This window comes from Mastigoproctus giganteus, chromosome 11 (genome assembly GCF_048544385.1).
Source record: "Mastigoproctus giganteus isolate SK-2022 chromosome 11, ASM4854438v1, whole genome shotgun sequence".
In the NCBI taxonomy this organism is placed as follows: Eukaryota; Metazoa; Arthropoda; class Arachnida; order Uropygi; family Thelyphonidae; genus Mastigoproctus; species Mastigoproctus giganteus.
In genome coordinates this window covers 52,825,332-52,841,731 of record NC_143585.1, presented here as the reverse complement: position 1 = coordinate 52,841,731, position 16,400 = coordinate 52,825,332, and the positions used below count along the sequence as shown (strand labels likewise).

Sequence of the window (16,400 nt, the reverse complement as noted above, 5' to 3'; positions counted from 1 at the left end):
TCAACTATAACAACCAAAGCTACGAAACACGTATCAGTTTTTACAGTACAAAATCATGCGTTTTTTCTTCCTTTTATGTTTTCTTTTCTTATGTGCCACTCTGGCTACTTCACCGCCATCCCCAGATAAAGTTTTTAATTGAACTAATTAAAAAGATATATAATTATTTTTGTTCATTCTTCTGAGGATATTATGTGGTTTTTGTAACTTTGACATATTAGGGTTATGGTAGCAATATTTTATTAGTCATTCCTGAGTTAGGTGAGAAGTCCTTGAAAGTATCTCTTAAATATGTCGGGGATTTGCTGTATTTTTGGATTAACTGGGAATTTTTTTTTACCATCTATCCCGGAAAATCGAGTCTACTATATATAATTCAAATTATATCCAAACGAATCGAAGAATAGACAGTAAAATTCTTCAATTCATTTGGATATAATTTGAATTATATTTACATGGTAGTAGTGTGATGAATTGCTAAGGCTGCGTCTGTACTACCCTCTATAGTCCAATTTATTTCCAGATATATATGTTTAGCGGTTGCTTTGTTTGTTCAGTACTGTGGCTTTATCCATGTGAGTAATGTTTTTTGTCTCATTATTTTAACACTGCATAAGGTCCATTGTTATGCAAATCTATTGCATCGTCAGTTTGATCATAGTATCATTCTGTCATGGCATGGATTTGTTTAGCGTTCGAAATGCAGTGGATCCCTGACTATTATGGCCTCATGGCCCTCTGACAAGACGGGGCATAATGTTCAGTCTATTCTATTCAATTCAATTTGACGTTATTTTATGTTCTACTATTTTGAGTCTTATTTTTACTTATTTGTCTTGTATTATTGGCAGAATATATTTGCATATAGTGATATTTCACGTAATTCAGAAACCAGTGCCATCAAAGGGAGCACCATTCTTTTAGATTTGGGCTTCATTTTCTAAATTATTTAGAAATGTTAGCATTGGCATTAGTAGAGGCATATGATGCAAGGAAGCAAGCTTATGCAGCATCAGCCAAAAAAACGCTCCCATTTCACCCCTCCGTTCGTTCCAAATAGCTGTCCAGTTCAGCCTTAAATTTATTTAGGCTATCAGCTTCCACAACAAAGGATGGAAGCCTGTTCCACCAACCAACTACCTGCTGGCTAAAGGCAAACTTACGCACATCTATCCTACATGTCTTTCCTCAATTTGAATTTATGCCCTCTCAGATGATTATTCTGAGGAAGACAAAGAATCCCATCAGCATTGAGCATGCTCAAACCATTCAAGGCTTTATACACCTCAGTCAGATCACCTTGCAGGTGCCTAGTCTCCAGACACAGTAATTTGCAAAATTTTAGCCTTTCTTTGTAATAGCAACTCTTTGTTTCATTCACTAATCTTGTTTCTCTTCTCTGTACTCGTTCCAACAGCTCTACATCCTTCTTAAAATGAGGCCTCCAGATCTGTATACAGTACTCAAGGTGTGACCTGACCATTGCCTTATACAAGAGGATAATCACCTCCTAATCCCTGCTAGAAAAATTCCTGTATATCATCGACAAGACACTGAGCTACTCTTGCAGACTGTCTGCACTGCTCAGAAAACTTCATATCTGCCTGCACAATACCCCCCCCCCCCCCCCCCCGGGTCCTTTTCGTTCTCTACCACTGTCAGTGTAGTACCACAGAGTTAATATGTCACTCTGGGGTTACTGCTTCCCAGAGGCACCTCCATAGCCAGGTGGGAAGGAGCAACAGTGCGTAGCACACACTTCTTGATTAGACTGGGGTTCGAGCCCGTCACCACCAAATACGGAGGATGCGGAAGGGTCAGGGAATGACCACCACATATTCCCGGAGCAATATGGCCTTAGTTGCTAATGCTCCTATAAACCAAATAACAACAACATACTGCTTCCCATATGTTGCACTTTACATTTGTCAATGTTAAACTTCATTTGCCACCTCTCAGCCCATCTGCTCAACTTTCTAGATCCTGTTGCAGCAGCGTACTGTCATTAGTGTCCTTAACAACCCTACCAATCTTCTCATCGTCTGCAAACTTGGACATTAAGCTTGATATACCATTATCAATATCATTAATAAATATAGAAAACAACAATGGACCCACCACTAAACCATGAAGGACTCCACTAATAACATTAGTCCATGATGAGCAGTGTCCATTGATTACCACTCTGTCTTCTCCCCCTCAACCACCCTTTTATCCATAGCAGCAATTTGCCTCCAATGCCACACTGCTCCAATTTGTGCAACAGTAGTATCAAAAGCTTTTCTAAGATCCAAGTATATAATATCAAAGTTATTCCCTGCATCCAGTTCTTTTGTGACTGCATCATAGTCAATCAAATTGGTCAGGCAAGACTTCCCCTTAACAAAACCATGCTGTGTCTGAGCTATAACAGAAGTCTTGTCTAGATGATCCTGCAATGCTTCTTTAACCAGTGCCTCCATTAATTTTACTGGAACAGAAGTTAAACTAACAGGCGATAATTACTTGTCGCCCTTTGATTCTCCTTTGTGAATTGGGTCACATTTGCACATCTCCAGTCTGAGTACCTCCCCTGAGTCCAAAGAAGCTCTCATAATTATGGCTAAGGGTTTGCTTACTTCATTTGCTGCCTCCTTTAATATAACTGGATAGATCCCATCCACTCCAGGTGCCTTTTTTATGTTTATCTTCAACAATTTCTCTTACCACTTTCCTCTCAGTTATTACAAAATCACCTAGCTCACTGCCAAAGTTTAACTCACCTCTATCATTCCACAACCACAACCCTCCCTGAATAACTCCTCATGGGTGAATGTAGATGCAAAATGTTCATTTAGTTTTAGCCACCTGAGCAGGATCATCAATAGTTGAACCATCAATATCCAGTCGACCAATCTGATTCATCCCTTTCCTTCTAGAGTTTACATAGGTAAAGAACTCTTTGTTGTTTTTCTTTGCATCATTTGCCAAGGATTTCTCATAATCTGCCTTCGCCTGCCTAATCTCCTTTGTGACTTGGTTACAGACCAGCTTATATCTATCATAGGCTTCCATGTCACCCATTACTTTATATGTATCCCATGCATTTTTCTTCTCTGCCATATGTCTCATTAGTTCATCTGCCATCCATTTAGGCCTGAACCTTGAACAATATTTCTTAGTTGGTATGTAAAGCTTAATAGCTTCCAAGATAAATTCTTTGAATGCTTCCCATTTTGAATTTGCTGTTGGTAACATCATCAGCTGGTCCCACTGTATAGAATTTAAATACTGTCTCAGACCATCGTAGTCACCTTTACAAAAGCCAAAACCCTTCCCTTTACCCCTGATAGTAGTTACCTCTTTGAGTAAATTCCATTTTAGCACACTGTGATCACTTCCACCTAGTGGTTTCTTTATCTGCCGATTCTTAATGCATGAAGAATCACTACTGATAATCAGATCAAGAATATTATTCCCTCTAGTTGTCTCCCGAACATACTGATGTAGAAAACAATCATCCAATTAATCCTCAAAAGCCTTGCTAGTGTGTGAGTGAACAACCCACAAATTCCAGTCAATATCTGGGAAATTAAAATTACCAATTATAAGACTCTCTGATTTACTGGCCCACTCTATTTCCCTGTACAGTTTCTTATTATACTTATCAGTCATTAGGACTATAACACAGTCCTACTCTTAATTTTGATCTCTCAATGCTATGTCAGACCAAACTGACTCAACACCGGACTGTCCAGCGATGTCGACTGGCTTCACTTCCTTGGATTTTGTGTGTTTCTTAACTAATAGCATAACCCCTCCTCCCCTCCTATCCTGTCTAGACTTTCTGTACACATTGTACTCCCCAAATTCCAGTTCTACATTCCTTATATCTGTGTGACACCACGTCTCTGATATCCCAACAATATCTGCCTTTGATGTTTTGAGCAATATCTCAAATTAATCAAATTTATTTACCAAACTCCTAGCATTGGTGTACATGCAAGTATACTATATAATATCGGTGTTTAGATACACCATAGACACTCTTAAAAAACTACAAAGTAGTTGTTGTGGGCATCATTTGCTCTTTCTCAGATTGTGCTCTGTCTTCACGACGAGTTGCCATGATACTGCACTACCTCAAATAAGTAACGCTTCACTAATAGAGAAGACTATTGTTACTTATTCTCAGTGAGTACCACCACCCAGACATGTTTCAAGGCTGTTGGCCTATCATCAGCCTTGAAACATGTCTGGGTGGTGGTTCTCACTGAGAATAAGTAACAATAGTCTCTATTAGTGAAGCGTTACTTATTTGAGGTAGTGCAGTATCATGGCAACTCGTCGTGAAGGCAGAGCACAATATGAGAAAGAGCAAATGATGCCCACAACAACTACTTTGTAGTTTTTTAAGAGTGTCTATGGTGTATCTAAACACCGATATTATATAGATATTAAACTCTTAAAGTATTATGCCAAGTGCATTTAATTATTTTAAATATTATCTTATACACCTTTTGGCATCGCTCATATTGTGTGATTAACTTCATAACTGGGTCATCATGTCTGCAATACTAGGGTACTGCCCACCCACCCACTGATGATAGGCCAATAGCCTTGAAACATGTCTGGGTGGTGGTACTCACTGAGAATAAGTAACAATATTCTTCTCTATTAGTGAAGCGTTACTTATTTGAGGTAGTGCGGTATCATGGCAACTCGTCGTGAAGGCAGAGCACAATATGAGAAAGAGCAAGTGATGCTCTTTCTCATACAACAACTACTTTGTAGTTTTTTAAGAGTGTCTATGGTGTATCTAAACACCGATATTATATAGATATTAAACTCTTAAAGTATTATGCCAAGTGCATTTAATTATTTTAAAAAATGCAAGTATACATACACCTGTTCCTCTTCTTAGCTAACCTAACAACCCATGCAGTTTACTTGTACTGCAGTGACTCCCAGCAGTCTCTGAAATATCCTGCATCTTGTTTTTCAGGCTGCTGCTCATTCCAATAGAAGCAGTGCAAGAATCATTTTCACCTCTGCCAGTGGCTACTGTTAATTTCTTAGTCCTTGTATCCCCCCAAGCTAGCAGTTTTCTGACCCACCTAACACTGCCTCGATAGCATCAGCAAATATTCTTGCATCCTTTCTATTTAAGTGTATCCCATCCCTGTAGAAGCAGTCTCCTGTTAACAAGTACTGTTATTTCTCCAACAGTACCTTATTCTTGTGTTTAGTGCTGTTTTATATGTTAAATTCATTTTCACTCTACTGGTTTTTCCACACTACTGACATACATTTTATTTTATTTTCACCCTACATTTTATTTAAGTTATATATATATGCAAACATTAAAATTAGTATATTATGAAGAAAAGTAAATGGGCTGGCAAAATAAAGCAATAAATAATGGCTGCATAACCAATGACATTTAGCCTGCAATGTAAAATAAAATAGGATGGAGGCAGAATGGAATAGTGCAGTGAAAAGCAAAGAAACAATGAAAGAGAATGGCCTGTGGCACTGGTTTCCATTGTGTAGAAGAAGAAAAATAATAATAAAAAATAAGGTAAAGAGTACAGTGGAAGAAATATGTATCAAAAATTTTATAACACTATAAATAAAAGGCAAATGTAGGCAAGATTATTAGCCAATAAATAACAAATTTAGACTGGCACCCTCCTGTTGGCACTGGGACCAAAAATGTCAAAAATCACAAGATACAGTAAACATTACACAATATTATAATAAATAAATGATGAAACAGAAAATAGAAAACCAAGATAAAGCAATGGAATGAATGCATATCTAAAAAATCATTTTTTATATATATATGTAAGATAGTAGGCAAAAGTAGTCAGGTTTAAAAGCCAAAAAAGAACAAATTTAGAGCAATGACAACCAGTGAAATGCCAAGGCCAAAAAATGTGAAATATCACAGAAAAGATACTGTAAGCCAACCACAAAAGCAAGACAAATAAATAAAACAACTAAAAATATAGAAAATAGAAAAACAGACAACCATTGAATCCAGTGGTCGTAAATTTGATGGTTGTCTGTTTTTATATTTTTGCCTATGTTTAATCTGATACTAAAAATAATGCTAAAAACTAAAAGTAATAATATTAATACTGCCATTATCATTCCATTCATTCACATGGACATTCCTCCACTACTCCTCAGAAGTTTTGAGTAGAGAAATAACCAAACAAAATGAATGGTTCATACACATTCATTTCTGTTTTCCCAATAATAGTTTTATCAATTACAATACATTTTAGTGTTCTTCAGTGTTAGCTTAGCAACTATAAGTATTGTTTTACCAGATAAATACCCATATGGCTTTGGGTTCTAGTTTGCTGTTATTATCTCCTGTACAATAAATTTAATCAATATTAATTTTCGGATGACAGTAGTTAAAGTAGTTTCACATTAAAACAGAGAACTATATAGATATAGAGGTTAACAAAACAGATGGAATACCTTGTAAAATTATTATTACTTTTAAATTTATTTATCTCTAAAAAGCTTTAGCTGTTTTGAACTTTTGGGTGATAATAATTGTAATCTATAATGGATGTACTCTTTTAGATGGATGTACTTCAAGAAAATGTGTTTCAGAATGTTATAATTCTTCAGACGGTTCTTCAAGAATTACGTCATCGGCATGCATCAGCATACAGTCGGATAAAAGAGATTCTCAGTAATTCTGACCGCCATTTTTATTCTTTTACGAATGAACATCACAGGTATGACTAGTAATTTGTCAATTTTTTTTAATATTACAAATGATTTCAGACATTTATTTATTTTGTGCTTCTTAAAACTTATAAATTCAGTTCTGCATGAATAACATAGACAGAACTTTCTTTGTGTTTTGGGCATTTATGCCCAAACACAAAGAAAATTCAAAAATTCATGCAGATGAAAGACACAATTTTACACATTGATAGGTTTTTATCTGTATCACTTTCAAAGAGTACGGCTTCTGATTGAAAGATCACACTAGCCATGTACAATTTTGTCAGTGGCTGTAAGCACAATTAAATTTTTTTTTTTTTTTTTTTTTTTTAACAGTAATCCCAAACACAAAAAGTGTTAGAATTTATAATACATAAATACCATGTGTGGGTAAATTTAACAACATTTAACAACACAAGGAATATTCATCCTGGGGTATGTGAAAATCAACACAAAGTAGCAGAAAATAATTTTCAACATTGATTTTCAGTAAACAGGTAGTGTGCGGTATTATGTAACTACCTACTTGAACCACATTTTATCAAAGGATGTTTAAAAACTTCATATTGCATGAATTTTCCATCAACTCATAGCATTTCATTTTTGGCAGTCCAACAGAAGATTTGCCTCTTGTAACATGATAATGTATGTGGATATAGCATAATGGGGAACCTCCACATTTTGGCATGAATGCTATGGAGTTCTTCAATAAATATTATCAAGAAAGACGGATAGGTTGAGATGAAGTTGTGGCATGGCCAGCTATAGCACTGACCTAAACCTATTAGATTTCTTCTTCTAGGGTTTCTTGAAGTTTAGGGTTTACCACAGTAGTAAGCTGGAAGTAATGCAGCAGATAATAGAAGTTATAAATGTTGTTGTCTATGTATACAACAACTATACAACTATACTATGTATATATGTTATATACTGTTGGCATCAGAAAAGAGGTGTTGTTGGGATGCTCAGCAGAGCAACACTTGGTGGCATACATGTAGTCACAAGTTAGTCATTTCAAAAATTGGATTTAGTTGTATCTAAACTTGTAAGTTGATAACAGTAAAGCAATGGTTAATTGAAGGTTGATTTATAAACAATCTTTCAGTTGTGTAATGTTTGAAAGTGGCTGCTATTCATGTTTAGTAAAGACAAATAAGAAAAGAGAAATGTATAGATCTAATCATTTTCCATATTCTTTTAACCCACTGATGGGCACACAAATTTACTTCTAAACAGCAGATGCACTCTGGGATAAGATATGCCATTTTGTAACCTTAAAATCAGTATTAATAATTTAAAATTGATGCTGCCCTTTATTTTCAATCAGTTATGAACATGATTGTGAATAATCCATTTTTATATTAAAAATGTATACTTATAATTATTTTTTAAATTAAACCCTGTCTACCACATTTTATACTTCTGTTTTAAACTTTTTTTTTCACCTGTTAAGAAATGCCCACATTTGAGTATTATTTTTACTGTCGGTGAGTGAAACTTGAAAGAAACTAAAACTGAATAAACTATGCATTGGGGTGAATGGTCACCACCAAGAGATATAAACAACATCTGAAGCAAATGAGCATTTCCATTGGGAGATGCATGGATCAAATGTGATGGTAATGTCATTTGATAATTGGATGAGAAAGATACTGATAATTTTAATTCTTGTTTTTCAATACTAGATTATTAATATGCATGAATAGGCTTAAGAAAATGCTTGGTCTTAATTTTTTTATTACTGAACTTTTTTCAATAACAAAATAATTAATAATACAGAACAACAGTAAACATAATAATTGAGGAATTCATAAATTGGCATTGATGTCACTCATATAGGTTTTGTTTAAATTAGAAAAAAATTAAGTCGACTAATGATAAGATTGCTTCAAATTGAATGTAGAATACCCCTATTAATAGACTCTTCTTTTATTGTTTCACCTTGTGAATAAGAAAATCAAAAATTTTACTTGTGCACCATTTTGGATATAGTTTTATTACAAATTGTTTTAAATTACTATTATTCTTTCTTAGGAAAACTTATGTTGAACGAAAGCCTGGTGAATCCTCAAATGATAGGAATGATCGTGCAATCCGTGTAGCAGCCAAATGGTATCATTTTCATCTTGATAAATCACAGAACACTGGTGGTGAAGAAAAAGTAAAAATTGTGCTCCTTACTAATGACAAAGCTAATGCTGAAAAGGCAGAACAAGAAGGACTGGTGGTGTATACATGTATGTTGCAAATATTCTATAATTTTAATTTTCATTAATTTTAATATTAATAATTTTAATTCTGAGATAATTTAAAGCAAATTACTCAAGCATTGTAAAAGTATTCACAATATGAGATGTATAATGGGAATACTAATATGAATTTCTTTAGTATAGTTTTAAACCTACATCATTGGTTGTTTTAGAATGGGAGAAGTATGCTATAGAAAAATCAGATAATAATTACGTTCTTGTTAGTGTTTTATATGCGCTCACTTGCATAAGATTTGTGGATGTGCCTATTTTTGAGCAGAAATAATTTTCTAAATTAAAAAGTCTAAAATAAAGAATAGAATTACAAAATGCTCAATTTCCTTTTTCAAAAATGTATGCAATAATGCACAAAGTGTGCTTGCACCTGCTGATGTAAAATTTCAGATTTGGCAGAGACTGCATAAGTGGTTACCAGAACGCAGTCTATCCTTAGTGCCCTCTGTAGCATAGTTGACATTCATACATTACCATCTACCATTCATTTAGAGAGGTTTTGGTTCTATTCCCATTGACCAGAGGAATTTCTAAAATCCTTTTCAATTGGTTAACCTCCACCTATATTCCAATCTCAGGAGAGATTAGTTTTCCCCTCTTGAGTTATTCCAGCTTTTTCAACCTGTAGCCAGGTGGGAAGGAGCAGCAGTGTACATGCTTCTTGATTAGACAGGGGTTAGAGCCCGTCACCACCAAATACGGAGAATGCGGAAAGGTCAGGGAATGACCACCGCATATCCCCGGAGCAGTATGGCCTTAGTTGCTAATGCTCCTAAAAACCAAATAACAAACAAGCTTTTTCAACCTGCAACATAGACAGGTTGATCTGTGAACACATAAGCAACCTGTAAGCACTGCAACTTGTACATGGCCTGCATCGCCTGTGCAAGGCCTTTGAACTGTGCCCTGTAGCTGGCTGTTAGAAACGCTGAAGATCTATAAAGTCACCTGACACTGGCACACTTCCTAGAAGCAACTGTGGCTTCTAGGAAGTGTGTCAAGGAGCCTCCATAAGAACCTAGCAGCAATAGGCCTCCCAGAGAACACTTACATGGAACTCCAGAAAGCTGCAATCCCGAACACCTGTAGGAAAGCAAGAGAGTTCCTCGATCAACAGTAATAATAATAGTATCCCAACACAACCAACCACTCCATGTACTTGGTACCAGTACCTGCCGTGGTGGTTGCCGCTGTGTTCCGTGATGTTCAAGTGCAAGCTCTGGCATTGATGTGGGCAGCTGAGAGCTTGATGGGCATCTCAATTTTCAAAAAAACGATATGATTTGTCTTTTTCAAATCCTTCAAAGCCTTTTACACGGCGTGGGCATATTTTCTTCCATATTCCATTTAAACAACTTTTAGTAATTTCTGCTTAGGCCTTATTAATGCTTAATATGGCGTGGTAAATATTGTAAGATTTCCAAAAGTGTCTTTAATGTCAAATTTTTTATCGCCGTCTAATGCAGACAATGCCTGAGCAAATGTTGTGCATAAATATGATGCTTTGAAATAAAAGGAAATGCATAAGTTGGATGAGTGAAGTTGTGTTTGGTGGTAGAAATGTAACTCTCACGTTCAAGCTGAAATCATCTTGGTGCGCAGGATGTCCAGGAGCATTATCTAATAGAAGCAAAGAGATGAATTACAATATAAACACAACAATGTTGTATGTACTTTATTTTAAGGCACTTGTCTTTGGAGTAATTTTGCCATCCTAGCCGGGTGCTCTCTTTATTTCCTACGGAATGCAAAATGCATTGCCACGATTTTTTTAAGTTTGCACTGGCAGGCAAAAATTTACATGAAGTTGAATTTGCGTAAGTCGGGGAGTGGCTGTACGTTTTATTTATTTATTTTATTTATTTTTTTTTGACTGATGCTGTATAAGCTGGCTTTCTTGCATCATTTGGCACTACTAATACAGTCTGTCCTCTTACAGCACGATAGTTGTGTTCCTAGAAACCCTCGTGCAATGCAAAATCGTGCAATATAAACAACAGGCCCTATGGGAAAAGTGGGGTTAGGTGCCGACCACCCAATATTGAACACACATTTGGAACCAAAACATTACCAAACACAATAAATAATCGGGTAATTTTAATCGTTATAAATTACTTACGTATTTTATAACGATTAAAATACGTAATAAAAAAATAATATTATAATATTTTTTTATTTTTATTATAATATAATAAATAATAAAAAAATATTTATTTTTTATTATTTATTTAAATAATAAAAATTTATTAATGAAATAGTAAAAAATTTATTATATTAAATAAAATAGTCGTAATAAAATACTTACGTATTTTATAATACATAAGTATAAATTATAATACGTAAGTCGTAATAAAATGCGTACGTATTTTATTATGTAATAAAATATTGCTAATGCTTTTGCTTCTATCGTAAGCAAACTTGTTTTTTGTTTGATTTTCTATCCAAACAGATGACAGCCATTCCATCTCTTCCAATTCTTTGTGTCTTAATCTAATGGATTTTAATTACACTTTGTGTTGTTCCTGCTATGAAAGTTGTTTTTATTTTCTCTGCATTCTTTGTAATTCTTTCTAATTCTCGGCGTTGCCTCATTTCGGTCTGTAGCACGTGCAATATCACATGGTCTTTCATTTTGCTCAAAGCGTTTCACAATTTCATATTTTTTCGCTATCGACAGAGGCGGACTGGCCATAAGCCTTACCCGGGAAATCCCGGTGGGCCGGAGGCCGGTGTGATTTTGGCCATAAACCGTAGTATGAGGCCACTATAAATTTTCCCCGGTAAGAATTTTTGATCCATTCCGCCTCTGTTTATCGATATTGCTTTTCTTTTTCTCTCTGAATCTGCAGTGTCTTCACCAGGACGCTTTCTTTTCACACCTTTTAAGTATTTTACTAATTTTTAGGGAATAAAGCACAATTACAAAACGAGGAGGCTTGATACGCATAAACAAAGCTGCGCATGTGTACCAACTGAATAAACAACACTGTAAAGGCCGAGATACACTATTAACACCTCACATTTTACTAAAGCACATTTCTGGGGGTTACTACCATAAAACAATTTCCAGTTGCGTTTCTGCTAGTGGAATCTGTTATAAACTGGTAGTAAACTCCATCTAATTGCATTTGTGATTATATCGATATAAAAACATAAATCACTGATATAAAAACATAAATACATTTTCTGAATCTTCTCTTCATTCCTATCGTGTTGCGTTCGGTTGGGGTGATTCTACGTTCGACTGCCATTTCTTGTAAACACAAAGGCGAATCGTGCATAAGCAAATTCGGTTCGTGTTATATAAGATAACGTTCCCCTATTTATAAATCGTGTATGATCGAATTCGTGTAATGTAAACACGTGTTATACGAGGACCGACTGTACTAAATAGATTTAGTATATGTATTAGTCATGTGATGCAAGGATAGGCTTTTGCTGCCCTGGCTAAAATAAATAAATAAATAAAATAATATAATTATTTATTTAAAAATAAAAGTAATACTAGATAAATAATAAAATAAAATATCCATTTGAGTACCTCCCCACGTTGGTGTCTATCTAGCTGACCTTTGAATTTCTTCATGCTGTCAGCCTCCTCCACCAATGGAGGTAACTTATTCTAGTACAGGTGACCCCCGCTTCATGCTGATAATTCATTCCTGAAAAACAGAGCGCTAAGTGAGTGCCATATTCCCTTAAGGTAACATATGTATTTGTGAGTTGCAGTCTTATTCCATAGGATATTTCCTAATCAATAATAAATGTAGCAAAAATATGCACAAATGTCGGTTAAAAATATTTAATATTCAAATTTTTGTACATATAAAATATTCTACATTGCATATGTATATAATTATGTTGTAATTAGCTAACTAAAATCATGAATTTATTAATCTGATGGCCCTCTGCCCTTGAGTTTTCATATCTTCGGACTGAAAAATGTGTCAATTTTGCGTTGTGCTTTGGCTCTTCCTCTCGTACAACATCGTGTACGGATTCATTTATTTCTTCAAATTTCATAATACCGTGGCACTTTGTTCCTTGTCAGGGTCACTCTCCCAGAAATAATCACACATTTTTTTCAAAATGTTCAAAAGTTTCACTAAGTCCTTTTGCAGTCAGCAACTTCATTGGTTCCTCATCTGTAGTATTTTGATCATCTTCTCCCTCAATAGCAAGTTCTTGTTCTTTTATCATTTCCATTAGTTCTTCAGTAGAGAGGCCATCTCTGTCGTTGTCGATCATCTCTTGTACGTTGGTTTTCTGAGTCACTTCATCCCAGGCACTTGAAATGTTGTAGATGGTGGTTTTAATGTTATAGGATTTCCAAAACTTCTTTAGGCTCAGTACATTTTCAGTGTTGATGTCTTTTTAAAAGCTTGGGAAAAGGTGTTCCTTATGTAATATGCTTTAAATGTGGCATTACACCTTGGTCGGATCAGAGATGTAGTGTTTGGAGGCGTGAAAACTTTGTTCAGGTCTTCTAAGCTCTCTTTGTTTGGGTGTCCTGGCACATTGTCCATGATCAGAATTGCTTTGTAATCAAGGTTATTTTTTGCACAATATCTTCCCACTGCAGGACAGAAGGACTTAGTGTACCAATCAATGAAAAGCGGCCTGGTTACCCAGGCTTTTTTATTAGCATTCCAGATTACAAGTAGGTTTGATTTAGCTAAACCTTTAAGAGTCCTTGTATTTTCTGAATGGTAAATTACAAGGGGTTTTAATTTAAAATCCCCCACAGCATTACCACCCAACAACAAAGTCAACCGATCCTTTGCCGTTTGGAAGCCTGGCATGTTTTTTTCTTCTTTTGATATGAAACTTCTTTTAGGCATTCGTTTACAAAAAAGACCTGTTTCATCTATGTTAAAAACTTGTTGAGCAGTATAGCACTCTCTTTAATAATTTTAACAAGTTATTTTTTGAAAGTTTTGGCTCCTTCTTGATCTGGACTTGCGGCTTCTCCCTGTATTGCTACATTGTGTAGGTTATAGCACTTTTTAAATCTATCAAACCAGCTCTTTGTAGCGTTAAATGGGTCCACTTTTTGGGGGGGGGGTGAGCTTTCTTCATATAGGCTCTTTGCTTTTTCTTTAATAATAATTGAACTTAATGGAATTCTGTGTTGAATAGTATCTTCAATAAAATTATTTAGAAGTTTCTCCATTTCAATCATAATAGCCAACCTAGCCCTAGTCAATTTAGTTGCCTGCAGGGGAACAGCTGTTTTTCCGGCTGCTAAAATTTATTCTTTATTTTTTTATAATTGTTCTTACAATTGAACCTGCCAGTCCTAAATTATTGCACACATCCACTTGTTGTTGACCTGAATCGAGTCTCTTCAAAATGTCTAATTTAATTTTCAAACTCATGTTTTCTTACCTTTCCAGTCTTTGTACCACATCCAGACATTGTTGCTTTTTCGTTCTTATCTGCCACAGCTCTCTGAAAATGTAACTGCGTTGCATTGATTGTGATATCATGTTCAAGTACAGTAAACTGTCTGTATGTCTAACACTGTATGTACTGAATAATGACTAGAATCCCTTTGGCAAGTGAGCTGAAGACAGTGACAACAAGTGTTTTTTATTTATCTGAAAAGTTTGATTTTACCTTGTGGTAAAATTAGATGGTTGTACTGTAATCCTTTATTGCACGAAAAGTACTGTAATCAGTTACGGTATGAGTTGTGGAGAACTTTTTCTGCTTCAAATGGATGGAAAGTACTTGTAAATATTCCATCTGGAAATAATGTCAAGTGGCATGAAGACAGTAACAATAGGTATTTTATTCTGAGAAGTCCCATACAGTAAAATCAAACAGGGAAGTAACTGAAAGTACTTGACCAATTTGATTGGATACTATGATGCAGTCACAAAAGAACTGGATGCAGGGAATAACTTTGATATTATATACTTGGATCTTAGAAAGGCTTTTGATACTGTTGCACATGGAAGACTGCTGCACAAATTGGAGCAGTGTGGCATTGGAGGCAAGTTGCTGCTATGGATAAAGGGGTGGTTGAGGGGGAGAAGACAGAGAGTGGTAATCAATGGACACTGCTCATCGTGGACTAATGTTATTAGTGGAGTCCCTCAGGGTTCAGTATTGGGGCCTTTATTGTTTTCTGTATTTATAAATGATATTGATGATGGTATATCAGGCTTAATGTCCAAGTTTGCAGACGATACAAAGGTTGGCAGGGTTGTCAAGGACACTACTGACACTATGCTGCTGCAACAGGATTTGGAAAGGTTGAGCAGATGGGCTTCGAGGTGGCAAATGAAGTTTAACATTGACAAATGTAAAGTACTACATATGGGAAACAGCAACCCCAGAGCAACGTATCAACTCTGTGGTACTACACTGACAGTGGTAGAGAATGAAAGGGACCTGGGGGTGGTGGTGCAGGCAGATATGAAGTTCTCTGAGCAGTGCAGACGAGCTGCAAGAGTAGCTCATGGTGTATTGTCAATGATATATAGAAATTTTTCTAGCAGGGATAAGGAGGTGATTATTCCCTTGTATAAGGCAATGGTCAGGCCACACCTAGAGTACTGTATACAGGCCTGGAGGCCTCATTTCAGGAAGGATGTAGAGCTGCTGGAACGAGTACAGAGAAGGGCAACTAGATTGGTGAATGGGACAAAGGGGTTCTCTTACGAAGAAAGGCTTAAGTTTTGCAAATTACAGTGTCTGGAAACTAGGCACCAGCGGGGTGATCTGATAGAGGTGTACAAAGCCTTGAATGGTTTGAGCATGCTCAATGCTGATGGGATTCTTCCTCTAGCTCAGAAAAATCACCTGAGAGGGCATAAATTCAAATTGAGGAAAGACAGATGTAGGATAGATGTGCGGAAATTTGCCTTTAGCCAGCGGGTGGTTGGTGGGTGGAACAGACTTCCATCCCTTGTCGTGGAAGTTGATAGCCTAAATAAGTTTAAGGCTCAGCTGGACAGGTATTTCGAACGAACAGAGGGGTGAAGTGGAAGTGGTTATTTTTATTTATTTATGTTACTTTTTTTTTTTTTTTTTTTTGGCTGATGCTGCATAAGCTTGCTTTCCTGCATCAAATGCCTCTACTAATGCTAATGCTAATGCTAAGTAATTCTTTACAGTGGGGGAATATAAACTGCTTCTAACAGATATATTTGCCAATATTCCCAAAGGGGATAATTTCACAGCAGTGCAGTGCTGACTGGGCTAGCCAGGTGGGTAAAGTGCCTATCTGGCAACCCAAAGGTCGCGGGTTTCAATCCCACCTCGGGCTTGGATCAGAGTAAAATGCAAAACTTTGGGAGGTGCATTGTGGCTACAGAAGCCGATGCACCAAAAACTAGCAAAAAAAAAAACAAAAAAAAACCAGCAATGCAGCTTAGAAGACAGAATGAAGTACAT

General features: G+C 36.0%; 1 protein-coding gene across 1 annotated transcript in view; it reads left to right on the top strand.

The window, feature by feature from the left end:
- Dis3 (exosome complex exonuclease RRP44-like protein Dis3) overlaps positions 1–16,400 on the top strand; it is a 219,245-nt gene that overhangs the window by 14,759 nt on the left and 188,086 nt on the right. Inside the window, exons 2-3 of the mRNA XM_090385074.1 lie at positions 6,583–6,740; positions 8,767–8,969. Of these exons, the coding sequence (XP_090241200.1) occupies positions 6,583–6,740; positions 8,767–8,969 (361 nt within the window). The remainder of the gene's footprint in view (positions 1–6,582; positions 6,741–8,766; positions 8,970–16,400) is intronic.